General features: G+C 43.5%; 1 protein-coding gene and 1 pseudogene across 1 annotated transcript in view; one reads left to right on the top strand and one right to left on the bottom strand.

Annotated features, from left to right (window-relative positions):
• Positions 1–6,415: 6,415 nt before the first annotated feature.
• The window catches only part of DENND5A (DENN/MADD domain containing 5A), a 47,951-nt gene continuing 27,632 nt past the window's right edge, over positions 6,416–26,734 (bottom strand). The window contains exons 11-22 of the mRNA XM_015563742.1: positions 25,069–25,221; positions 18,300–18,384; positions 16,703–16,787; positions 16,113–16,241; positions 14,025–14,146; positions 12,265–12,410; positions 11,587–11,705; positions 11,038–11,219; positions 10,385–10,467; positions 9,763–9,886; positions 8,994–9,162; positions 6,416–7,434 (exon numbers count right to left, since the gene is read on the bottom strand). Coding sequence (XP_015419228.1) covers positions 7,251–7,434; positions 8,994–9,162; positions 9,763–9,886; positions 10,385–10,467; positions 11,038–11,219; positions 11,587–11,705; positions 12,265–12,410; positions 14,025–14,146; positions 16,113–16,241; positions 16,703–16,787; positions 18,300–18,384; positions 25,069–25,221 — 1,581 coding nt within the window. The 3' untranslated portion in view covers positions 6,416–7,250. The remainder of the gene's footprint in view (positions 7,435–8,993; positions 9,163–9,762; positions 9,887–10,384; positions 10,468–11,037; positions 11,220–11,586; positions 11,706–12,264; positions 12,411–14,024; positions 14,147–16,112; positions 16,242–16,702; positions 16,788–18,299; positions 18,385–25,068; positions 25,222–26,734) is intronic.
• Positions 12,459–14,006, top strand: LOC107183039 (annotated as a pseudogene).

The raw sequence follows: 26,734 nt of genomic DNA, 5'->3' as shown, positions 1-26,734 counted from the left end.
TCCACGCCAGCAAACTTGCTAGGGACTTGCCCGGCACTTGCTCTCTCCCTCTATTTGTTATCTTACTTCTATCATTGACAGTCCCTCTAGGTTGTGGGCTGCTTGCCTGTGTTCCTGAGAAGCATCTACGGTACCAGTCTATAGAGTGTGTTTTCTTTAGTGAATTACCGGTATGTTTACCGGTAATAAACTTGCACTGTTTTATGTATATGTTTGATTACATACAGCCTTGTGACAGTTTTCCTGCATGTCATAAGCATTTGAATATAAATTAAAATGTTAAAATCAAATCTGATATTGTTTTACCTTTTATTTGGTGTGTGGAAGGTGTGTGGAAGAGGGGGTAGTCTTATACGGCGAGTATATAACAAACTCTGTATTTTGAGTGGAAATGTTAGGGGGTCGTCTTATACGCCCAGTCGTCTTATACGCCGGCAAATACGGTATTTCTGCACAACACAGGCAAACCTTAAGAATTCTCTGAGTAGCTGTGAATTCAGACATCTGAGCTTGAACAATCACTTAATATTTATGTAACCTTGTACAAGGTACTTAACCTCTCAAGATTCCAAGATATGAAGAAGTTGCCATCACAGCAACTGCTTCCCAATACCTATAAACTGGATGATAGACTTACCTCCAGTGTTTCTTATAAGCAAAATAAAGCCAAAACCAGTTGGAAAATAGCCTCTATTTCGCTCCCATTTCTCAAATTGTACATGAAAACATTTCACTGGCACAAAGTAAATCATATCCAGGACCCTAGCTGCAAGAGAGTCTGGAACTACTGTTTATGCTGGTTTTATTGGCTTGTCAGGCTATGCAGTGCAGAAAGCCATACTAGAAGGACTTGGAAGTCAGTGCTGACTACCAAACAAACAAATCCCCGGCCTGCTTGGGGCGAATGCAGGAGGCAACCAATCCATGTGTCTCTCTCACATTTATGTCTCTCTGTCTCTCCATCTCCCTTTCATTCTCTCTAAAAATCAATGGAAAAAATATTCTCTGGTGAGGATCAACAAAGAAATCAGAGGGGGTGGTGGGTAAAAATGCATAGAATGTCTAACTCAAACTACAATATTGAAAGGAGATTTTTACAGTTGGGCAAGGGCTTGGGGTTAAATTAGTAATTAATTCAAGGAAACTAAACAAACTCGGAGGAAACCACTCTGAAGGGCCACTCTAGCCCCAGAGCTCCAATGGCATCAGTCAATGCTGGCTCTGGCCTGCATGGCATCCTGACTTCTCCCTTTCCCCAATCCCCTCCCGAGTCTTCCCCTCCCTCCACAGGTGTTTATCAGCCTGGCTGGCATGCCTCAGTGGTTGAACAAAGACTTATGAGCCAGGAGGTCACGGTTCGATTCCAGGACAGGGCACATGCCCAGGTTGCAAGCTTGATCCCCAGTGTGGGGTGTGTGGGAGGCAGCCGATCAATGATTCTCTCTCATTATTGATATTTCTATCCCCCTCTCCCCTTCTTCCTTCCTCTCTGAAATCAATAAAAATAAATGTGTTTTTTACATCTGTACAAACCAGGTAAGCTACCGTGGTGGGCTAAAGTCATGCAATTCCAGCTCTCATCAGAGGGGCCTCCAAATGCCAAAACTAAAACAACGAGGCGGCACACAAGCCAGGAAGCTTTTAGAACGTCTTACAAGATCTTGGTTAAAGGTTTCTTTGTTTTGGTTCTCAGTTCTAACATCACTGAGAACAGTAACATTATGGGAAAGTGAAGCATCAGGAGTCAAACAGCCGCCTGATGCGTGACTGCCACAGAGATAGGGATGGTATTGGCTGTCCCAGAGGCCATTAGTTAGCAAGGACAGAGCAAAAGATCAGGATTCAAGAATTTGAACCAAGATGGAAAGTAACACAATTTGATCCAGGGATGCCCTTGGCCCAGCTCTGGGATGAGCAATCAAGGTATGGAAACCAGGCTCTCGGCATTTAATCCTGTAGTTCCGGGGTTGCTACAACTGTCCAGCCTGCGCAGCTCAAGTTAAAGGTCAGACCCTAGAATAAACCTTTCGGAAGCTGAGATCATTATGACCCCAGCCAGGGCTGAAGTGTTCAGGGCCTGCCCCACCCCAGAGGAAACAACAGGATCAGGGAAAGGCAGGAAGGAACCTCAAGATCCAGGATTTTCATGTGCCCAGCCTGCCCCACCTCCTCAGAATTAGTATGAGTGAAGGAAGTTCAAAACAGCCGACAAGTGTCCCACAGATGAATGTAAGCCTATGAGCAAGGACATACATGCCACCACACACATTTTAGCTTGGCTAAAATCACAAGTCCATGTAGTGAACTGAGGCGTAGACTGTGCATTCCTAAGGCCTGGGAGACACCTTGACAACTCTTCTTCCTTATCCCTAATCCAATCCATCACCAGGTTGTACAGTCTTGCCTCTGAAGCAACACTAGAATCCTCTCCCTTCCCTCTAATTCCACCACCACCCCTACTGCTTCTTAAATGCCTAGAACAGTGTCTGGCACATAATTGGGACTCAATAAATATTTGTTGGAAAAATGAACAGAAGAATAAATAAAAACACTATTATTTTTAAGTGTCAGTCAGAAGACTGCACCATGCTGACCTACTGGACTACCTCCATCAGGCCAGGGCTGACAGAGACGCAAGCTAGCTCAGAAATGGTCATAGAAATGATAAGGCCCTGAAGTAATAGAGGCCAGTTGGTAGAACTTAACCATCAGATGCCAGGAGGCCATAATTACCTCAAAGCCTTACAAGGTTGGAAAGAAAGACCAGGGTGCTTGACCAGCAAGGAGCTGTGAAAACGGTCAATAGAACATAACATCCCTAGGAGCAAATAAAATTACACACTTATCCTGCTTTTCCTATACAAACTCTGAGAGATCAAATAGATGAGGGGCAGCATTTCCTAATAAAATTACTTCATCTAATAAATTAAAACAAAACGATAGGTTAGAATATCTCTATGTTGCATTGCCCCCACCCAAGTAAATTACTTACAGGATGTAGGCATTGAGCATCAATGGCTGCTAACATCAAAAAAGTAAACACCCTGTAACCGGTTTGGCTCGGTGGATAGAGCGTCGGCCTGAGGACTGAAGGGTCCCGGGTTCAATTCCGGTCAAGAGCATGTACCTTGGTTGTGGGCACATCTCCAGTGGGGAGTGTGCAGGCGATGTTTCTCTCTCATCGATGTTTCTAACTCTCTATCTCTCTCCCTTCCTCTCTGCAAAAAATCAATAAAATATATTAAAAAAAAAAAAGTAAACACCATCCCTCGCCCGTTTGGCTCAATGGATGGAGTGTCTGCCTGCAGACTGAAAGGTCCCAGGTTTTATTCCAGTCAAGGGTACATGCCTGGATTGCAGGCTCGATCCCCAGTGGAGGGTGTGCAGGAGGCAGCCAATCAATGATTCTCTCTCATCATTTATATTCCTCTCTCTCTCTCTCCCTTTCCCTTCCTCTCTGAAATCAATAAAAATATTTTTTTAAAAAAAGTAAACACCAGACATGATGTACCTCTTGGTAAATGAGCATACGACCATCTAGAGTTCATCAAACCTGAGGCAGATCAGGTCTCTGGATCTAGCTGCTCATTTGCAGAAAATGCAGAGATGATGGAGCACAGTAAACTGCACCCTAGCATAAAATTAGCAAAATGCAGACTGGAAAACTACAGATCAATGGCCCAGGTTCTTCAACAGATAAACTGTAAAAAAAAAAAAAAAAAAAAAAAAAAAAAAAAAAAAAAAAGGGTATGTGTGTAGAAGGGGCCCTTTAGATTAAACAAAACTTAAAAGCTATATCAAGTTTTTTTTAAATGAGGCTGAAAACTATAGTGTGTAAGGATACACACTTGGGTGATAAAACAATAAAGAAACTTGCCGTGGCCAGGTTTTCTCAGTGGTTAGAGCATCAGCCCTCGGACTGAAAGGTTGCGGGTTTGAGTGTGGTCAAGGGCATGTACCTCAATTGCAGGCTTGATCCCTGGCCCTGGTCAACCAATCGATGTGTCACTGTCATATCAATGTTTCTTTCTCTCTCTGTCTCTCCCTTCCTTCCACTCCCTCTAAAAATCAATGGAAAAAATATCCCCAGGTAAGGATTAACAAAAACAAATAAAGAAACCCAAGTAAGTGATTATTACTATAATATCAAGAAGTTGAACGGAGGGAGGTAGCTGGGACTGGGATGGGGAGCAGGGGAACATGGAGTTCTGGGGAGACTGGTAAAGCTCTATTCTTGGCCTGGGGTGCTCCCCTGTCTGTTCAGACTCTTCTCTAGCACTAGACTTCCTATAATCTTCACTATCTAGCACCTTCACAGTTCCATTCATGCCTTTGCTCCTGCTGTTCTCTCTACATGTATCTCACTCCCCCACAGCACTTGCCTCTCAGCTCCTTAAGGACAAGAGGTCTGGATCTCAAGTCAGGAACCAGAACAGGGCTTAATACGATAGGTTAATTATAACCACCAACATTTATCAAGCACTTAGCCTATACCTTATCCTATTGCAAGCATACAGGTAGAGCCATTTAGTCCTCACAACAACCCTATGATGCAGGCACTATTATCATTACCATTTTATAGATGACTGACATTCGGGAGTTATGTAGCTTGCTCTAGATGACAGTAACAGAGCAAGGATTCAACCTAAGAACTTTGGCTCCGTAGTCTTAACCACTGCCAATGAATTCACTTATTCCACAGATTCTTATTGGTTACCTACCATGTGCCAGCTGCTACTTAGTGAACAAAGCAGACCATGTCCCTCCCTTATAAAATACACATTTAGAATTAGCAATTAATGAGTATAATGATTGTGTTAGGAAGGAAAATAAAACAAAATGAGGGGGTAAAAAGTGACTGACCTGTTGGTATTTTAGAGCAGTCAGGGTAGGTCTCTCTGATGACATCTGAGCAGAGACCTGCATCAAATAAGGGAGTAGTGGTCAATGGAAAAGCCACAAGCCTACAGTGACAGTTCTGGTAACTACAAACTGCTTATGAAATAGTGTGGCCTTAGGCAAGTGATTAAACCCTGAGCTTTGCTTTCCTCACCTGTAAACCAGGGATAATCTACAGAGTGTGAGGAAAGGTGTGTGTGTAAAGCATGACTTAAGGACACCTCTGGCCTAGGCCCATAAGAGCCATAACATAGATGAGGTCAATGCTGCCCTTCTCACCCAGCCAGAAATCCCCCTTCCTGCTCCAGAAGCTGCACTTCCAAAAAACCTGAAGACTCCCCTTGGCCTTCAGTTAGACAGCTGTAGTGCAGCCCACTAACGCCCCCTGCCTGCAGGATGCTGCACTGCAGCTGTCTTAGGAGCCTCCAGTCCCCTTGGTCATCTCTTCAAAAAGCCTTAGCTGGCACTCACCACCTGCCAGACACCAGGGACTAAATGAACAAGAGACCCTCTCTGCCCTCTAGGCGCTCAGGCTAGGAAGTGGCCCCAACATGAAGGCAGCAATGAAAAATGAAGGAAATGCCAACATCTAAGAAACTATAGGAGCACAATGAGGGAATGATCAACCGTGCCCACAGGAATTAAGGAAGGCTTTATGATGGGTGACTCCTAAAGTACACCTTGAACAATGAACAGGAAGTGGGCACGAGGGGAGGCAGAGTGAACAGCACATGCTGAAATCAGGGAAACACAAGAAGATATTGGTTTGAGGTGTTCTACCTGATCATTGCCTCCATAAAGCAGCTTGGTTGAAGAGCTGGTTCCCAACACCCTCATAAAGCTACACCTGCCATCCCAGGAAAAGTAAGCCCCTGTCTCAAGAAAGAGCTTTTTTCCTGAGGGCTGACAAGATCTCAAGTGTCCTATGTTCCCACCCCTGCCCCTCAAGAAATGGCCCATCCTGCCTGTCAAGTGACGATCTTTGCAACCTTGGCCAGGTGTTTGCCCCTCTGTCTAGCCCAGTGATGGCGAACCTTTTGAGCTCGGCGTGTCAGCATTTTGAAAAACCCTAACTTAACTCTGGTGTCGTGTCACATATAGAAATTTTTTGATATTTGCAACCATAGTAAAAACAAAGACTTATTTAAATGCCATTTAACAAAGAAAAATCAACCAAAAAAATGAGTTCGCATGTCACCTCTGACACGCATGTCATAGGTTCACCATCACTGGTCTAGCCTTTTTCTTTGTAGAGTAGGAAAATAACCCCTGTGTGCATCCCTCTCAAATAACCATGTGAGTTAACAGCTGTGAAAGCTCCTAGTGCTGCAGCGGGAAGGACCCAGGAGACACCACCCCTCAGAGGCATCCTGGGCAGCCCACAGTCCTGAGCCAGCGAGCCAGCGGGGAGAGGGGAGAGAAGCGATGCTGCAGCCTGGTCCTCAGTGGTGAGACCACACTGCACCCTCCGCCGCCCACTGCTCATAAACCCCCATAAAAATCAGGGACCATGCAGTTTTGTTTCAGGTGTTTTATTAAGTGGGCCATACTGTAGCTGGTTTCTAAGTTGCAAAACAACATAAATTTAACAATAATATAGCCAGTTAGACTGTGACAAGCTTTTTCTTTCCTGAAAAAAAGAAAAAAAAGAAAGACTTAAAACACACAATGGAGGGTTAAATAAATAATATGGGGGGAAAGGAAAACCTGTTAAAACATGCTTGTTTTCTTCTGCGCAACTGCGTGCCAAGAGGAAACGTGATTTTTCTGCGTAATGAAACATCTTTGCATGTCTTCTTCCCAAATAATACTGACAAAAAAAAAGAAAAGAAAAGATGTGGATTGACTTGTCAGTGCTTGAAGAGGCACTACTAAAAATCCCTTTGATTGGAGCTTCAGGCTTCCACTCAGCACACCTGTGTGTGGCCCAGGAAAGCCAAATATCCATAATAATGTTAATATAGAAAACATTAGTTAAAAACGATGTGGAATGGCCTCACTGACGCAGCAGGGCAAGGAAGCGGAACTGCCCTGCATGCGGTGCCAACCTCAGTCCAGGGAGGCCGCAGGCTTCCAGCACGCGGCCACAGCGAGGGAGGGCACCAGCTTCAAAATAAGCAGCACCAACCTCGACTCCCTCTCCCTATCACTCTTTCACATGAAAGTGTGTAAAAAGCAAATCAGCAAATAAACTCTAAAATAGATTATTTATTCCAAAAATCCTCTAGTTTTCTTTTTACAGTGAGTGTACATCTCCGTCTCCTGCACAACTCGCTTAAGTCCTTGGGGAAGACGGGTCAGAGCTGCAGGGTGAGTCTTTCTCAGTCCTGTTGCTAGCTGGTGCTGAGAGGTCAGATGTCGATGCCCTTGACCAGGGACGTCTCTAGCGTGATATTGAACTCCTGCAATGTCTGCAGCACGCGGATCAAGGAATTGACAAGTGTGTGGTCTTTGATCAGCGCCACATCCTCATACATGTGTGCGGTGATGGGGCAGTCAGCCAACAGGGCAATCCAGTGGTGTAGGAGGTGATCTCTGGCAGGGCAGGATCAGTCCAGGTGGGTCAGAGGGAAAGAAAGGGAGACAGTTAGTGCAAGGCCAAGGGGAAACCTTGAACAAAGTCTGAAGCTGGAGAAGTAGATAGCTCCCCACAACCCCTTTTTTCCTCCAGTAAGGACTTGGGAAAGGGGCCTTACACCGCAATAAAAAACTCCTACTGAGGGCAGCCCTGCCCAGGACACCAGCCCAACCTGACCCAAATCAGCCCTGACATCTGCCACCAGGCCTGTTCCTCTTTAGATAACCCCGCCACCAAACAGACACCAAGTCCAGTCAGCACCACTGCATCCATCTCAACAGCCAGTCTCTAACCAATAGCAGCCAATCCTTCCTCCCCACAGCTATCACCACCAGGAGTGATACTGAGAGCTAACATCCACATAGAGCTCGGCATGTACTAAGCACTGTTATAAGGTACTTAACCGTCATTCCACCCTCTGATGTGATATAATGCCGTTAGTGCTGTTATAATCCCCACTTTATACAAGAAGAAACTGAGGAGCACAGAGGTTAAATAGCTTCTCCAAGATCACACAGTTATTAAGTGGCTGATGTGGGATGTGAATCCCACACCAACTCCCTGCCTTTTGTGCCTGAACAAACTATTGCCTTAGGCTCATTAGGGCTTCATGCTCTCACCTGACCTACCGGACTAGCCCCTAACAATCTTGCCCAATCTCATGCACACCATCCATGATTTCAAATTAGTATCATTTCAGTCCCCTGGTTGAACAACTCTATCCTAACAGGGAAGGATCCTCTGGCCCAGGTCCTTAGCGCCTCCTCCCTGAAGCCTTCTCTGATCTTTCTCCTCTATATTTCCAGTATACCGTATAATATAAATGTGTACCTCTTGTTGGGCTCTCACAACCTCCTGCCTTGTACTGTATTCAATTGGGACAAGTAAACTTCCACACGGTAGGGGCATGTTTCATTCAGCTCTATTCACACCATCTCTATTCCCACCATCACGAGGACTGGCACATTCATATGTTTGTTCAAGGAATGACTATATAGACTCTTTTAAATTTCTCCAGTGGGGTGGTTTTATTCCTTCCATTAACATGTGGCTATTGGGCCTGGTTGGTATGGCTTATTCGTTGAGCTTTGACCTATAAACCGGGAGGTCACAGTTCTATCCCGGTCAGGGCACATGCCCAGATTATAGGCTTGATCCCCAGTGGGGGGAGGCGGGGAAGTGCAGGAGGCAGCCAACTAATCAATGATTCTCTCTCACATTGATATTTCTCTCTCCCTCTCCCTTCCTCTCTGAAATCAATATATATATATATTATTTTTTTTTTTTAATGTGGCTCTTCTTCCCCAGCTACACACACTCTCACCCCCACCTCCTCAGATCTCCACCGATATGCATGGTACATAAAGGAAATTAAGGGGCTCTAGGAAGTCCTCTAAGGCATCTCCTGCCCAAGAATGCCTGGTCATCAGCCACTCCCCACCCCTGCACCACACTAGGACTCTAGCACCACTTCCAAGGCTGGCTGCTATGTACTCTGGGCTTGAGGCTGCAGTACCTGGCTCCCAAGCACACCAGCATCTGGAATTTGCCATCCTTGCCAATGTTCCTGGGAGTATTGTTGATTGCAGTGACAAATCGGCAGAAATTCCGGGCCCTTGTATGCCAATTTTCCTCAGGAACAACTTCATTCTGCTCCAAAGTCTCATAATATGTTTGTGCTTTTTCTGTGAAGAGGAGAAAGCTTGCCGATGACAAAGCCTCTTAAAGCCGACCTGTCACTGACTGTCCTGCAGGCCACCAGCCATGGGCATCTCAATGCTGATGATGTAAGTAACTTAATGAGAATAACGTGAGTGTTCTGATGTCACTCATCACCTTTCAAAATGATTCCTATATTCCTTATCCTTATTTTTAAAATTTACGTGGCCCCTGATGTAAAGATGCTACTTTCTCTAGTCTTAAGATTTCTAAAAAACTCTTGAAAGAGAAGCTCCTGCATAAAAATTCTCTAGGTGGGCGCAACACAGGGCTTGGGCTGGCCTTCTAGATCTCCAAGAAAAGAGTGTGAGGACTCATGACTAAGCCTGTGCTATACAACAGATGCTTAGAGAGAACCTTCTCCATCCGGTTCTCAGGAGGTGAGGGGTGAAGGTGGGGAGAACTGTCATTACCTTTGGGGAAAGGCAGGGCAAACAAGAGAGCTAATCTGAGAATTACCTGATTTGGCTTCTGTACCTCAGAGCCCAGGGGTTAGCACCCATGTTATGTTGGTGAGTCCCCATGTCTCTCCATGCTTTCCCACCACACATCCTAGTCCAACTCACCCAGGAAATCCCAAATGAAGACATTTTTGAAGAGACGGGGCGATTTAAATCCATGCTGGAAAGCCTGTTCCAGAGCCGAGACAAGACCACACTCTCCACAAAGCAACAGCGTCAGACTGCCTCTCTAGTAAGGAAACAGGAGAGTGACAGGCTTGCTTCAAGCTGCCCTCCCACCACTGCATCCCCAAATCCACAACCCACAGCTAAAAGGGCAGCAAAAGACAGGCAGGGACCTTGTCTGTTCCCCTAGCACCTGGCACAGTGCCTGGCTCAGAACAGCTCTCAGTGAATAGCTATTGAGTAAATGAATAAATGAATAGATGATGAATGTGGGTTCCCACCAGGGGGACAAAGCCAATGTGGCCATTATTCAGGGAGACAGGCAAATCCTGAAGAAAATAGGAATACACACTGTTCACTAGAGGCCCCAGGACTCTGTTGGGCCATTAGTGTGTAAGGAAAACAGGGTAACCCAAGCAGAGATCCCCGGAGAAAAAATCTGCTCAGTCTCAAACTGAGGCACACACTCTACACTCCAGGCTGTCCAAGCACATGGGCCAAGAACAGTATTATTCTCTCTCTCTCAATGCAAGGCCCTGGGCTGGAGGACAGGAAGGCTTACCTCTTTCTCAGGCTTATGGAAGTGCTTCACGATGCCATTGACTGCCTCCCCAATGGACTCCTGGATCTGCCCAGTGTTCAGCTCTGATAAAAATCAAGCAGACACCCCTCACCAATCTCAGAGGCTAACCGTGCTTAGCTGCCTGAGCAGGAAACTGAGGACATTGTGGGGGGTCACGGGAGAGGTAGGGCAGCCTGACCTTGGCAAAAGTAGCTCTCACCCACCAAACTGTGCTGAGCTAGCTCTTCCTAAAATCCTGGGGAGGAAAGCAAAGTCAATACCTTTGAGCTCTGTGCTAAGAGATGCTGGTGAAGTTTATTTTCCATTTACCCTGGAACATTTGGCAGCCAAAAGAGGGCCAAGACTGGCTGTGAAGCCCAGGCACCAGGAAAGAGAAGGCGTGACAGTAGACCCCTCACCTCTCTAGGATCATATACAAATAGTAGGGAGGCCCCAGGCCAGCCTCCAAAAGCACTCCCTCTCCTTCCAGGCCTCTACGGAGAGTGTTAGATCCCCTGAGGCTGCTTTGGTGGCAGAGGTGGTTCCTGAGGCAGCTCACAGGCTGGGATTTGGGCTACCATATCAGGGCTCCCAGAGATCTGCCCACATTTCCCAGGCTGGGTAGCATGAGGGCCCAGCCTCTTCCCACTTACTAGGCTTGTTGTTGGGTGAGATGGTAACAAGCCTGCGGATGACGCTGGGGGACTGCTGCAGGGGCGGGGTCCGACACGGCCTCTCGTCCACCTCGGGCTGGGATGTGAGCAGCTCTCCCACTAGGACCCGCTCCAGGCTTCCGTCGTCCATGCCCTTCCCCAGCCACCGGCCGCAGGGGAACCTACAGGTCGGGCAATGGCCTGTCAGAGCTGCCAGCTCCTCCCATGCCCGTCCCCCTACTGCTCAGAAAGAGCCATCAACAAAGCCATCCCTGAGGACCCCTCAAGGGCCTGCTCATCCATCCCATGTGCACAATTGGGGAGTGATGGGTGTCCTGGAACCTCTCACAGCAATGTCACACATCTTCCCTTGATAAACCCTCCTCCTATTTTTTTTCAGGTGCATGAGGCAGAGCCAAATAGGAAGTTGCCCCAGCCTATCAGAGCCTAAGCAGCCTCCTTGAGAACTCCACATACCCAAGCATCAAACACAGCCCCTGGTGGTACCCTTGCCCCAGCATTTTAGAGCACTGCTGAGGGAACACTTACTTGTAGGTATGTCCTGTGATCTCATTCCTGACCATCACATACTCCACCAGCCATTTGGCATACAGCCCAGAGTTATCATGGCCTATCTGCACAGTAGTGAGCTTCCCCAGGTTCTGGCACTATGAGAGAACAGCCAAATAGAGAAGATGAGGTAGGAAAAGGAAGTAGGAAAAATTAGTGACACTCCTTGAAGGCAGACATCTGACTGGCTGTCTGCAACCTGGCAGGGACAGAGCTCATGGTTCCACCTGTCACCAAAGCCAACAGTACAATACCATCACATGAGGGGCCGATGGCTGCTACCTACAGAGAGAAGAGGGCCCGGGAGCCCGCAGCTCTGGAAATGGGATAGCAGTCTGAGGTCCAGAGGTCTCTGTGAACATTTGGGCCCAGCAGCTGAAAGAACTCTTGGGGATTTCTCAGCACACCATGGACAGGGAGATATGTAAGTTCAGATGGGTAAGGGCTTTCCAGCCAGAGACTATTTAGACAGGGCAGGCTCCCCCCTCCTTGGGTCAGCCCTTGGTTCCGATCATCTCAGGACAGGCCAGCCATGCTGATGTATAACACTGTATAGAGCAAAGCCTCCAAAAACCTCTGCAGAAAGCTCCAGAAAAGCAACTGTTGCAAACTCAGATTTCCACAGAGCTTAGAGCGTGGTTCCTGGACAACACGTACCTCGAAGGTCATCTCCAAAACGTTCCTGGGAATCTGCAGGATCTGTGTCTCACCCAATTCTCCCGAGATGCAAATCCATGGGTTGGCAGTGAACATGGAGCCCCCCAGCTTCTTGCTTGGTACAATCAGGATGTGGTAGGGGATCACTGTTTAGAGGAAGCCACAAAGGCATGGAGGAGGATCAGGAATCCCTCCCATACCTGAAAGGGCCTGACCTGCTCCAGGCATGCTCACATGATAGCAGCCCCAGCACAGCCGGAGCTGCAAGTCACCAGGAGCTAGTCTCTGGCTAGCTCAGAATATTAGCCAACCCTCCCATCAATCTCACTCCCCCTCGGGTTACCCCAAACATCAAAGATTCAAGCCCATATGCAGGCTCAGAGCTAAGTCAACCTATTCCTTAAATAACATCACCAACTCAACATTGTACAGACTTGCTTTTCAGAGCACTTCCATCTATCATCTCTTGCACTCTAATAACAATCTCAGGAGAGGACATGCAGGTATTCCGTTGCCTTTTCTGAGGCACTGAAAGGAAATTCGTTTCCCTCAGGTCTCCTAAATTCTAGCTCAGTGCTGCATCTACTGAAGCCTATAGCCCTCTTCTCTGCGAGGGAAGACGGATGTCATGTAGAAACAAAAGTGCACGCTGTGACATTCAGCTGACCATTTGGGACCACAGAATTTCCATCCTAGAACCATGACCCAATTTGTCCGCAACCTTGTGGAGAAGGCCCCTGTGCTAGTAAATGCTGCTGTGATGGACTCAAAGCCTTACTTGGCCACATTTTGGCACTGTGCCGAGGTTGAGCTGATTCCTCTAACCCTTGCTGAGAGCCTGAAAAAAAAAAACAGTCACTAGAACTCAAAATGGTAGCTTCAAACAGCTCAGTTAAGGAAGCTCTGCTGAGTAGTTTGGTGGCCACTGAGGTGTGGATGTGATTTTATGTTGCAAGACCATAGGCAAGCGTGGCATCACTGACTCTAATGTCTGAAGACCAATCTTTAACATCTGCTTCTTTTTGGTCTATTATTTGAATGTTCTTGGACCATGAGCGATCAGAATGGTATTTGAATTTAAAAAGATATGTAACAAAGGAGTCCACACCACACCACTGAGGCTGCTGAGTCACTGGCCAAACAACTAGTCATGGGACAAATTCAGAGACTACCCTCCACCCAACATGCTGGCACCAAAGAAAGATGAGGCTCCAGGGGCCTGCCTTAGACTATTCTGAACCCTCTTCCTCACTCTGCAAATAGGGAGACTGAGGCCCATAGGAGGGGCAGACTCTGCTCACAGAAACATAATGAGTTAGGGTCTGGACCCAAACCTCCATGGCTATGTGGAAGAGTTGCTTGTCCCTGTGGGCAGTTCTGAAACCTTCTGTGATACTGAATAATGACTCTCTCAGCCTAAAACCAAAGGGAAATTTCTTTACAGGTATCTAGAGGGCAGTGAACTTCCCCACCACACCCAATCCGATCCATCACCTGAGGCTCCCAGGGCAGTGCCTAGAACAACAGTGACAACACGATGGCCAAAAAGACTGAGCTCCCCAGTTCAGAGCAACAATAAGCCGCTTCAGAGAAAAACAACCTCCAAGGAGGGCATTGCACCTCTCTCCCACAGAAGCAAAAGGCAAATCAAAAGTACAAGTGATCATCTTTTTTCTTAAAAAGGGGACAGTGAGTTAGCCTCAGGCAGGCTCATGAAGACAGGAACTAAGAAGGCTAGTGGGGGGCACAGGGCTACTCACGGATAGTTGTGAAGACATTGGTGAAGCAAAAGTAATCGACGGCATTGAAAGAGAGGAGGTGATAGAGGAACTGCTCCTTCTCGTCATCACAGCGCAGGAAGGCATAGCGCTTGTACAACTTTCTGTTGGAGAGGAAGCAATACATCAGTCTCCCGGCCAAGAGGAGAGGAAAGAGACTAGAATTACTCAGTTCTGGAAGGAGTCAGCTAGGGGAAGAATGAGATGTCAAGCCTTAAGTTCTTTAGAGCTACCTGAAAAAGGAACAAAGCCAGTTACTCCAACTGAGGGCTAGAGGGAATGTGGCTTAAGCTATAGCAGGAACAACAACAACCAAACTCTACCCTGTGTCCAAGGGTTGATGTCACTACAATGTAGTGTCAGAGGTCTTGGGATCTCCTTCCTTAAACTGAGGGCCCAAATGCAATTTTCTCTGGGAAAGACACAGGCCCTCTCAGGCATCTTGCTAGGGCTTCACCTAGTGTGTGGTGTTGGAGGAGCAACGACAGGAGATCTGCGATCAATACTCATTCCCAGGCCAAGTCTCAGATCCCAGCTGACCTGAGACCCACGAGTCAGAAAACTGCTCTGAATGTGAATGTAAGCCAGGGACACTTCAGAGACAATAAAGGGCAATGAAGGGAATGAGCCAGGTCACAGACCAGGGAGAGCTATGCAGACCATGTCCTTCTCCTTTTCTAACTTTCTGCCATCTCCACCCCGCATCCCCACTGCTTACTCATCAAAGACCAACTCCTTTGTCTGACATTGCAGGCCTTCTGCAACTGCTCAGCAATGATACCTTCTCCAAGGAGAGGGGACACAGAGAGCCAAATGTACAGGCCCTCAGCAGAGAGGAGTGCACACACAAAAAAAACAAAAGAACGTAACTATCCTGGTTGCCAAGGCTGCAATCATCATGGTCAAAGAGGTATGGGATTCAGTATACCTGTCAGGTTCTACCTAGTCAGGTTTATAAGGTACTTTCAACAGATACTTCACCAAACAAGGCTACTATGTGCAGATGATAGAGAGGAAAGCACCTACCCTCAAATACAGGTGAATTAATCATGTAAAGGCCACAGTATAAGACTGCCCATAATGAGTTGCCAAATGCAAGGCTCTCTGGAAATTTAAAGAACCATAAGCTTCAATGTTCCTAGAACAAGAGGGGCCTGAAGGACAGCACAAATTTAAACAGGCACATAGGAAGAGGATAACAGAATGTGGAAATCAGTTTGACTAGGGTTGAGGGCTCAGAAAAGTGAACAGTTAGCAATGAGCCTGAAAAGTTAGGCTAGAGTCAAATGAAGGAAGACCCTAAATATTTAAGCCAAAGGGCCCTGCCAGCATGGCTCAGTGGTTGAGCGTCGACTTATGAACCAGAAGGTCACAGTTCAATTCCCAATTGGGGCATATACCTGGGTTTCAGGTTCAATCCCCAGTGTGGGGAGTGCAGGAGGCAGCTAATCAATGATTCTCTCTCATCATTGATGTTTCTCTCTCTCTCCCTTCCTCTCTGAAATCAATAAAAATATATTTAAATATGAAATATATTTTTATATATTTAAGCTAATATCTGCAAATCTGCCCTACAAATAATAGGTTCCTACAACTTGCCCTAGAAGTAAAGGTCCAGAGAGGAAAAGCAAGGACTTGGTTACTGTGGGCTTGCCCTGGCCCCAGGAGAGAACAGAAGAGATAAGGGTATATATATAATTTATAAGTTTCCTTGTAATTCTCCAATCCTTCAGGAAAGAGACAGAAAAAATGCCTGTGATATACAAGTCACCAGAGTGCATAGAGAGGAGGAGCCCCCAAACTCTGAGGTAACCAATGAGGACCCCATCCTTCTCACTACTCTATGAGAAAGTCATTTTGGGCATGCCGATTGGGAAGGTAGGGAGAACAAATACAGCAGAATTATTCTTCTGCAGATAGAAGTGGAAATACTTCAAAACCTTCATACGCAATTTGAGTTTAGCTGAATACAGCAGTGATGACATACTGACTACCCCCCTTCCCACACGGGTTTCTAGTTCCCCCCAGCATTCCTGAGGGCCTGTTCTACTCCAGGTGGAGTGGCCTTACTTGGTGAGCTCATGGTCTGAGAGAAGCTGCTTCAGGTGTCTGGAAAGTAACTTTTTTTCCATGGAGAGTCGCACCCATGCTCTGGCCTTTCCCACATCAGTCTTGATTTCCCCAATGTTCTGGATATGCCTGAAAGGGAAATGGAAAAAAGTGAGGGTGGGTGGGAGATGAACTCACTACCAATACCTCCCCCGTAAAGCCAAAGGAGACCTAGAGAGACAGCTCTATCCATCCCTGGGAGAGTACATTTCTCTTATTCTATAAATCCTGGGCTTCCATGTAGCTTTGCCAGATAGGCTCACCTGGCAAAGGATGGGGGTTGGGGGTGACAGTACAGCTCTCAAAAAAAGTCAGGTTAACCCCAGAGCCATTAGACCTGGAGATACTCTGATATAATTCTCCAAAAATGTCAGGAAACCCACCTGCTCTATAAACACATTATAAAGCACAAGACCAATGAGAAGGGCTTCCTGGTTAACTGAGATGCTGTGGAAGCACGGGTCACTGAGACCCTGCTCCATAACACGGACACCTAAGCAGCAACTGGAAACAGGATTTCAGTGGCTTATTATGTCTGAGCCCACACTGACCTCATATCCTGAATGAGGGAGATTCTCAAGGGAGACATGACTGAGCTGGCATCGGACTTCCTCCGTTCTGAATCAACAAGTATTCCTAGAACAAAGAAACTGGTCATTTCTAAGATCGGACTATCCAAATAGCTAACTACCCTTCTAATCTAAAATTACATATTTCTACAGGAAACAGTTATTTTTTTAACACTTTGAACAATCATTTCATAATATTTATTAAGTACCCACTAGGTTTTAGATTTAATACTTGTATGCATATTATCACATCTAATTATTTAATAACTTATGAGATAACCAAAGAAGGTATCATAGAGGGAACCGAAATTCAGACAGGTTAGCTGCTTTGCCTAGTCACCAAATGGCAAAGTCAGATCCTCTGGCTCCTAACCCGTACGTTCTCATCATAATGCATAGAAGATAGTGATTCCACTTGGAGGCACTACTTTTGTCCTGCTCTTGCCTCAAAATAGGCTACAAAAGAGCCAACAGGATGTGTAAAAAAACATGTTGCAGAAAACCAGACCTCTAGATATAATACCTTTATATCTGCATATCTGGCCCAACGTTTAAAACTTACTACCCTGATTACTCGGCTGTTGAGAATTTTCAGCTATAGTTTACCCCTTAGCAATAACGTCAATAGCCTTCCTGAGAAGACTCTCATATCCAGAAAGTGAACCAAAAAACTCTTAAAAGGCTACTTAGGAAGCTCTTGTACCTCATTTTCAGTCAATTATTCTCCCCACTTTCAGTGCTAGTTGAGGTCAACGAATTCAAGAGCAAAGAGGACACTGAGTTCATGCCTATCTTTTAACCCCCATTTAAACTGATCTTTATCATTAGGATAAGAACATCCAAGGAAGGTGAACAAACTCCTGGGCAGAGAGAGAAGAATGAAAGAGGTGTGAAGGGGAGATGTTAACAAGAAGTAGAGGAAGGAGGAGGACTGTCCTGGAAGGGACACTGTAGAATCGTCTAAAGAACACAAGATTAGGAGACAAGAGAATGGCTCCTAATCTGGCCTCTTCTATCAATTCACTGGGTGATCTCTAGTAAATTCAATTCCTCTCTCAATCCCAGTTTCCTCCTCTTGTAAATAAGGGGCTGGACTAGGATGATCTCTGGGGTCCCTGACAACTCTGATATTTTCATTAAATTAGAAACAGTAAGGAAGTGTAAGGAATTATTCACACCAGGCCTTAAGGTAGGACATTGCAAACAGGCTCCCTTACTTGATAGGATAGATCATCTCAATGCCTGTCTAAGAGAAATAAAACAAAAGACTCTGAAAACAATTGCTCCAAACACAAGACATTAGTACCACCCAAATTCATTTAAAACTTAAACTCATTCTAATGAGACATGCCTTGCTGATATGTCTTCTATTTCACTGATCAAAAGAGTACATAATGAAAGCAAACTCCATGGCTATGGCATGCTCTGTGATTCAAAGGACCCGGGGGCTTAATATGTAAAAAAGAAAACATCACAGACCAAAGGCTTCAGTGACCTGAATCACTCCTGCTGTTCTCTCCAGTGGGGGATGGAATGTGGGTGGAGGGCGTTCTCTCCAATGAAGCGGAGACCATCTTACCTGAGGTACTGAGGCTTCCTGATGTGAGCTTTCTCTGTCGGTTTTCCTGATAATGTAACAGATGGGACCACAAGGCTGATTTCCCCTGGAACCAATACAAGGGGAAAATGTCCATCAGTTTAGATTTCAGAGGCCAAGGCATCCAGTGGACAGAGACAGAGATAATTTAAACATATAGATTCCAGCTTTTGATAAAAAGTACCTGTACAGCAGGTCCTCAAATAACATTTCATTCAATGTTATTTTGTTGTAATGTTGATGAGATGTCATAGAAACTTAACTCTCATTTATATAAATTGGCCTATGGTAAAACTGGTTTCGTTGTACATCATTTAGCTTAAAGTCTCAGAATCTATCAACAACGTTAAGTGAGGACTTACTGTACTATTTCTTACCTCAGTGTACACCAGATGCAATGTATACACATATACATACCCTGCTACTAAAATCCTGGAGAAACATAAAAAACAGAAAAGAGAAAAGGTCCCCACTGGGAAGGAGGAGGGCATGGTCAGAAAGAGATGTGAATGAACCAGTGGATGAGAAAAAGTCCAATAACCTCTAAATGGTTTGCTGGTTGAAGGTCAGCTTAGGTAGGAGCATGAGTTTTGCATAGAGAAGCTGATATCCAGTCTACAAGATTGTACGATAGCTCCTGAATTTCCTAAAATACTGACATTCCTGCCCTTAGTGCAGGCTGGGGAGAATAAATCATCACTAAGAGGAGGATTTACTATTGAAGGTACAGTTGAAGAAGCCTGCAGGAAGGTAGGCTGTTACTCTACTGCAAAGCTGAGATATTGCAGTCAGCATATTGCAGCCAAGAGAACCTTGGCATTTGCAGTTGAAATTATGGGGTGGGGCAAAAGTAAATTTACAGTTGTGAGTACACAAAACACAGTTTCTTACTCTATTATTATTTGTTAATTATTGTATTATTTCCCATATGAACAACTGCAAACCTACTTTTGTCCCACCCTGTGTTTGAGTCATGTAGTAATTAGGCATTTTATTTTTTTTTTTTTATTTTATTTTATATTATTTTATATTATTTTATTTTATATATCTTTATTGGTTTCAGAGAGGAAGGTAGAGGGAGATAGAGATAAAAACATCAATGATGAGAATAATTGATTGGCTGTTTACCCGCATGCCTCCTACTGGGGATCAAGCCCACAACCCAGGCTTGTGCCCTTGACCAGAATAGAACCTAGCACCTTTTAGTCCCCAGGCCAACGCTGTCTAACCACTAAGCTAAACCCGCTTTCATCCCTTCTTTCCCCTCCAGGGCTCCAAGTGCCGACAGCTCTGGGCCACACTATGGGCTAGGGCAGTGGCCGGCAAACTGCAAATACCATGTGCGGGCGCGCATGTACAGTGCAATTGAAACTTCGTGGCCACACTCAAAGGGCCAAAGAGCCGCATGTGGCTCGCGAGCTGCAGTTTGCTGACCACTGGGCTAGGGCATAATTAGTCATTTTAATAAGACACAAATCTGAATAGCACTTGCAAGCCTGATGTAAGGGAGCAATTTGCCTATGGAGTGAGTGAGCCCAGCTAGCCCCCCAGCAACTGCTTTGTCTCTTCCCAGTCATCCTTCAGTACAGAGACACTCATTATGTGATAAAACCTTTATTTCAGATTCATGGTGAATGTTCCTATACAGTGGATACAATATAAATGTAACATAATGTTTGTTTTAGTAGTAGAATTTATTATAATAGTTTTATAAATAACTTTAGTTCTGCATTTTATGAAAGTAATAATAATGATAGAAGCTACCATGTCTTGCTTGAGGTGTGCTATGAACTATGTTAAATGTTTAAAATACAACATTTTATTTAATGCTCCCCAAAATCCTATAAGGTAGGTACCCGTATCCTCATTTTCTTTAGAAAAGAGCAAATTGGGGGTCAGAAAGATTGTAAGAGATCACACAGATAGTAAGTAGAGTGTTGAAATTCAAGCTTAAGTCCAGGTAACCACTACTCTTAATAATGACGCTAGGCAGTCTGCTTCTGAAAGGGATCATTTACCTTTGAAGTTATACCTTCTGAAGAAAATTTTATGCTCTGGGATAAATATGAAACTTCAAGGTCTCAAGATTTTTCCCTTGAAAATATCAATACCTATTTTGTTTCTACCCATCACTTTGATCTATTTGGGAAGAGGGAGGAATAAAGCATCTGAATGAGAGAAAACCCTCATCAATGGATCAGCAAGCTGTTATCATGTTTGCTGTATATTTGGATTTCCTACAAGACATAACCAGCTTAAAACAAAACCCACTTCAATGGCAATTTAAAAAAAAAAACCACACACACACAAAAACATACACATTAAAACTACAGAAGGCCATTTTTTTTATTCATTGAAATACCAAAACTTTGAAAAAATAGAGGTTCAACAAAAATCAATGAGACTTACAGCTCCCATACACTGTTACTGTTATATGAATAGAATATATGTAGAATACAAAAGCTTTAAATAGCCATGCTCTTTGAGATAGTAATTCAACTTCTAGAAATTCATTCATCCATTCATTTATCAAAACCATTAGAGTAGGCTCCTAAAAGGGCAGGGACTTTGACTTACTCATCACTATAGTCCTAGCATCTAGACTGACTTGGAAGACAGCCTCCCTTATAGGACTGTGTGGATGTGATACAAACTAAATATAGCTGGTCACCTGAGAGCCCTCACATGCCATGCTGCTGAAGAACCAAAGGCAAGAGCAACACCAGGCCACTGTGCCAGAAGGATGCCCGGGCTCACAGTGATTATACTAGTCAAGGAGGGAGGGCAAGGGCAAAAGTGAGAGAGTAGCAGCTGGGCTGAAGCTTAGTAAGAGGGCACTGAGGTCTTTCTAGTGCAAAAGACATGAATTACTCTTTTTCCTCTTTTGCAAAAGGACTGATAGAGACTGCAAGGTTCAATATAGTCTGACTACCCATTCAGGGATGTGGCCACATGACAGATAGTACCAGATTCTCCAAGAATGTCAATGCATAAAGGGTGAGAAACAACCCCTTTTCACTTACCAGTCCCCAAATGACAGTAATTATAAAACTATTATGAAAAATCAAACCTCACCTCTTACTGTCAGATAAATATCCTAGAGCAGGATACCCATCTCCTTGGAATATGTATCGAAAGTGAAAGAGAGTGGTGAGGATTTGCTGCAGACAGCCTTCCATGCAGACCAACACAGCTAATAACAAAATTTAGGAAGCTAGCTAAAAACTGCCGGTTGGTTCTCCCTACTTTATAAGTAGATAAAATAGGCAGTTGGTCAGTAAGGTGCCCCCAGGAAGAGGGAGATAAGATAGTTCTCTGAAAGTGAATTTGGTCACAATCTGTGCATGATCATGCACAGTCTGCATGATGGAGACCAGGTAAACAGGTATAACCTTTGGAATGAACATCACTGAGGACTGTCTCAGCAGAAGAAAGGTGCTCTACACACAGACCACGAAAATGGAGATCTAAGGAGCATGCTGTAGGAGCCCAACGGAGATAGTCAGGGTCACTCTCCAGTGAACATGTGTCCCTCAGGGCATAAGTGCCCTGCCACAGGCACAGGCCCTCACTTCCCTCCAGTGACACTTTAGTGACCCAAAAGCAGAACTCAGAAAACAGAACCTGAACAAAAAAGCCCCCATTTATGTTGTACTGGTTTCTCACCAAATAAGTAGCCTCTGTCTATCCAAACTGAGAGAGGGATCAAATGATTCCCAAAAGAAATCCCCATAATCTCTTGTAGAATATGTTGCCAGGCCTCAGAGGACAGGTTTAGAACATGTGATGATAAGGTTATTTTTTTTAAATGCCTTAAGATTTTTATGGCAAACAGTAAAAAGTTTTGAGGGCATGTTTTATCAAAAAGCTCAAAGAGCTTACTTAACCATAGTGTCAGGCTTGCTAAACTTTAAGAAAAATGATAGAATAATTATGTGTATTTTACTTATTTGTTTACAAAGAAAAGGAAAGAGCCCTGGTCAGTGTGCTCAGTTGCTTGAGCATCATCATACACACCAAAAGGTTGCCGGTTCGATTCCCAGTCGGGCAACATATCCAGGTTGTGGGTTTGGTCATGGGTCAGGGTGCATACGGAGGCAACCGATCAATGCTTCTCTCTCATATCAAAGTTTTTTTCTCACATCAATGTTTCTCCCTCCCTTCCTCTCTCTAAAATCAGTAAAAACATATTTTTAAAAAATAAAGAAAAGAAAAAAACAGAAATCCTTCATGTAGAACCTAGCATAATCATAGCTGTCATATGTTACATACCCACCACATGCCAGGTACTTATTTTTATTACATCTAATTATTAGAACAACCCTGAAAGGTAGGTTTTATTAATTCTCTATTTTGGACAAGGAAAATTACTGTCAAAAACTGCAAATCACTAGAAGTCACCCAGTGGAGCGAAGATTCAAATCTGTCTTTCTGACTCCAAAGCTCATAGTGTTCCTATTACACAACAGGACTCTCAAAATTGTAGGAATGTGACACACAATCTTTAACATTTTTAAAAAATCTATAATCGCAATGTTGTTTACAATACTGACAAATCAAAATAACCTAAATGACCAATGATAAGGGATTGATTCAAGTATGGCACATCTATACAATAATACATTAATTAAAACTGAGATTTTAGAAGAAGAATAACCACAAACATTTACTAAGAATCTCCCAGACGCCAGGCTTTGAGCTTAGTGCTTTACATGAATTATCAAATCCTCACAAGAATCCTACAGAGGTGGGTACTTTTAAAATTCCATCATACATATGAGAAAACAGAAACTTAGAAAAGCTTGGTACCTTGATCAGTTTCATAAAATTATTAAGTGGGAATCAAACCCAAGTCTATCTGATTTATAGTCTCAGCTCTTAAATACTGTAATATCATCTAAAAATTAGTTAAGGACATGGAAAAAATAATGAGGAAAAAAAAAGCAAGTTATAAAACATTATGTACAGTATAATCCAATTGATTTTTTTAAACAGCTTTATCAATATATAATTCATATTATCATAAAATTCATACTTATAAAGTATATAATTTCCTGCACACACAAAAATTCTGGTTTCTAATATATTCAGAGTTGTGCAATCATCAACACTACTTAATTTTAGAACATTTTCATCACCCCAAACAGAAACCCCATACCCATTAGCAGTCACTCCCCAGTCCTTCCTCCCTCCCACCTCTGGCATCTTTTAATCTTTCTGTCTATGGATTTGCCTAAATGGGTCATACAATATGTGGTCTTTTGTGACTGCTTCTTTCATTTAGTATGTTTTCACAGTTCATCGATGTTGTGCTATGTATCCATAATTTATTCTTTTTATTAAATAATATTCCATTATATGGATAGGCCACACACATTTAGTTTATGTATTCATCAGCTAATGGACATTTGGGATTTTCCACGTTGGGCCTATTTGGAATAATGCTGCTATGAACAGTGTGTACATGTTTTTATGTAGACATGTTCCCATTTCTCTTGAATACATAGCTAGAAGTGGACTTGCTGGGTCACAACACTATGGTTAACATTTTGAGGAACTGCCAGACCATTTTCCAAAGTGGCTGTACCATTTTACATTCCACCAGCAATGTATGAAGGTTCTAATTTCTCCAAATCCTCACTAACACTTTATCTTTTTTTGCTTTAGTTATCCTAGTGGGTGTGAAAAATTATCTCATTGTGGTATTGCTGGATTTTTTTAATACACACCTGTATATGGGTATACTAGTATGTGCACAAAATAATGTTTTGAAGGGCAGATGTGGTAGACTGCCTCCAAACCATGAAAATGGGAACTCCAGAAGGGCAGAGATCTTGGTCTGTTTTTGTTGATGTTGTTTTTGTTTTTGTTTTTGTTGAGATAGAAACACCAATGATGAAAGAGATTCATTCACTGGCTGCCTCCTGCACACCCGTTTCTGGGGATTGGGCCTGTAACCCATGTATTGGCCCTGGAGCAGAATCGAACCCTTCAGTCCGCAGGCCGACACTCTTATCCATGGAGCCAAACCAGCTAGGGCATCTTGATCTGTTTTGTTTACTAAGGTTATCTCAAGTGCCTACAATAGTTCCTGGAATACTGTAGGCCCTCAATAAATATTTGCTGGATACTTATATATAGTTTCTAATTTGTCCAAAATAAAATTGCTTCTGATAATGTTTCAAGTTCTTTTCAAATTAAAAAATGCATAAAAGTAAAAGTTGTCCATCTTGACTTTTCAAATTAGAGTATTTTCAAATAAGAACATTCTCTGGGTATTAAGCAGTAAAAATCAAACTTACTCAACTTCTCTCAGATCTTTAGATGGCTAAGCTATCCACATGTAAACGAAATGTTCATGACAGACCTTTATCCACTGGGAATGTACAGCTAATGAAGGACTCTTAGGGTACTAGTGTGTTTGGTACTTCTGAGCTTCACGTTCCCTCTTTCTCTATGCTCCATCTCTAGGGCCAGCTGCCAAACAGGATCTATCAGTATGGCCTTAAGCTCTATTTGCAGGACAGAAGCACCACTTTTAAAATGTCTGACAAACACACAGATTTATGAAGTTTATTTTTAAACAAAATAGTTTAGATCCTATTTAATTGTTTGTTTACCTATTTCTAATCTCACTCCATGCATACTATGTACCATTCTCCAAAGCCAGCCAGCTGGAAGAGTATGGGAAAGCTAGTAAGTGAAAACAAGAAGATAGTTTGCACAGCAGAAAGGGCTCTACATTCATTACCTGTTTTACTTGGAGTCCATGGCTCCAGATCCTTTCCAAGAGGTCACAAAGGCTGGCAATCAAGGTGTTCTCTTCCACCCCTGTGATGTTGACCTCTCCGTGGCCTAGCTCCACAGCCTCTCGGCCCATCTTCTCCACCAGCATTCTCTTGGTCTACAAGGAATCAGTCAGTAGGATTAGACAACCACAGTGAACAAGGTCACATGCAACTGGAGAGGGTTGTGGCCACCTGCACATCTGTTGGGCTGGGAGGGACAAGATAAGTGAAACCCAGATACATAGAGTATATTTCTTCTCCACCATACAGATATAGGTCAGGTCATGATGAAACACATTATTTAAAAGTTTAGTTAAGAAGATAAGAACATAGCAATTACTGTATGACCCTGAACAAGTGATTTCATCACTCTGGATTCAGTTTTTACATTTATGAGATGAAAAGAGTTGAATAAAACCCTCTGTTCAGGCTCACTTCATACATTCTGATTCTCACTGCTTAACTGATCTCATTAAACAAAACTTCAAGTGCACAAATACTGCACTTATATGGGGTATCTAAAATAGTCAGACTCACAGAAGCAGGAAATAGAATAGTGGTTACCAGGGGTTGGGGGGAGGAGAATTGTTGCTGGATAGATATGAAGTTTCAGTATGCAGATGAGTAAGTTCTAGAGATCTGTTATACAACATAGTACCTATAATTAACATGTATTATACATTAAAATGTATTATACATTTTAAGATATGTTAAGAGAATAGATATCATATTGTGTTCTTATCACAAACAAGTGAAAACCACAAAAGAACATAAAATTTTGGGAAGAAATCGATATATTTAGCACCTTGATCATAGTAATAGTATCATGGGTGCATGTGTATATCCAAAGATGTATACATTAAATGTGTGCAATTTTTTGTATATCAATTCTCAATAAAGTTTTTTTAAAAATGACTGTCTTTGTAGAATTGAGAAAAACACCCCATAATAGCTTAAACTGAATAACACTCTTTAGCCTGGCACATAGTAGGCATTCATAAATTCTTGTGTCTAGACATATGAAATCATTGCTATCAAATTAAAATAGAGGCAACATTTTCATGTGTGTAAGACTAATCTGCTGAAGAAAATTCAACTACAATGATTTCAAAAAATGTTAGATGTCTAAAATTAAAACTGTATCTCTCAGTTTTAAAGAATACATATTTTATCAACAAACTGTGCTTGATCTTGATTAATGGTTTATTTTATGTAAAACAAATATGCCGCCCAGCCAGTGTGGCGCAGTGATTATCAACCTATGAACCAGGAGGTTAGGGTTTGATTCCTGGTCAGGGCACATGCCTGGTTTGTGGGCTCCATCCCCAGTGTGGGGCGTGCAGGAGGCAGCTGATCAATGATTCTCTCTCATCGTTGATGTTTTTTTCTCTCTCTCCCTCTTGCTTCTTCTCTGAAATCAATAAAAAAAAATTTTTTTTAAGATGAGAAAAAAAAAAAACAATATGCCTAACTCCAAGTTAACAGGATCTTAAAATTCATACTATCCCATTATATTAACAATATTTTTAAAACCAAGAAAGAACAGTCAGAGCCAAGCCTTGGTCTCACCTTGGCTGCCAAGGGAAATAGCACACACACAGAGGCGTCCACAGCTCACCGTTGCGGCAT

This window comes from Myotis davidii, unplaced genomic scaffold (genome assembly GCF_000327345.1).
Source record: "Myotis davidii unplaced genomic scaffold, ASM32734v1 scaffold118, whole genome shotgun sequence".
In the NCBI taxonomy this organism is placed as follows: Eukaryota; Metazoa; Chordata; class Mammalia; order Chiroptera; family Vespertilionidae; genus Myotis; species Myotis davidii.
Note: the sequence above shows the minus strand (reverse complement) of the source record. Positions and strands in the feature narration are given on the sequence as shown.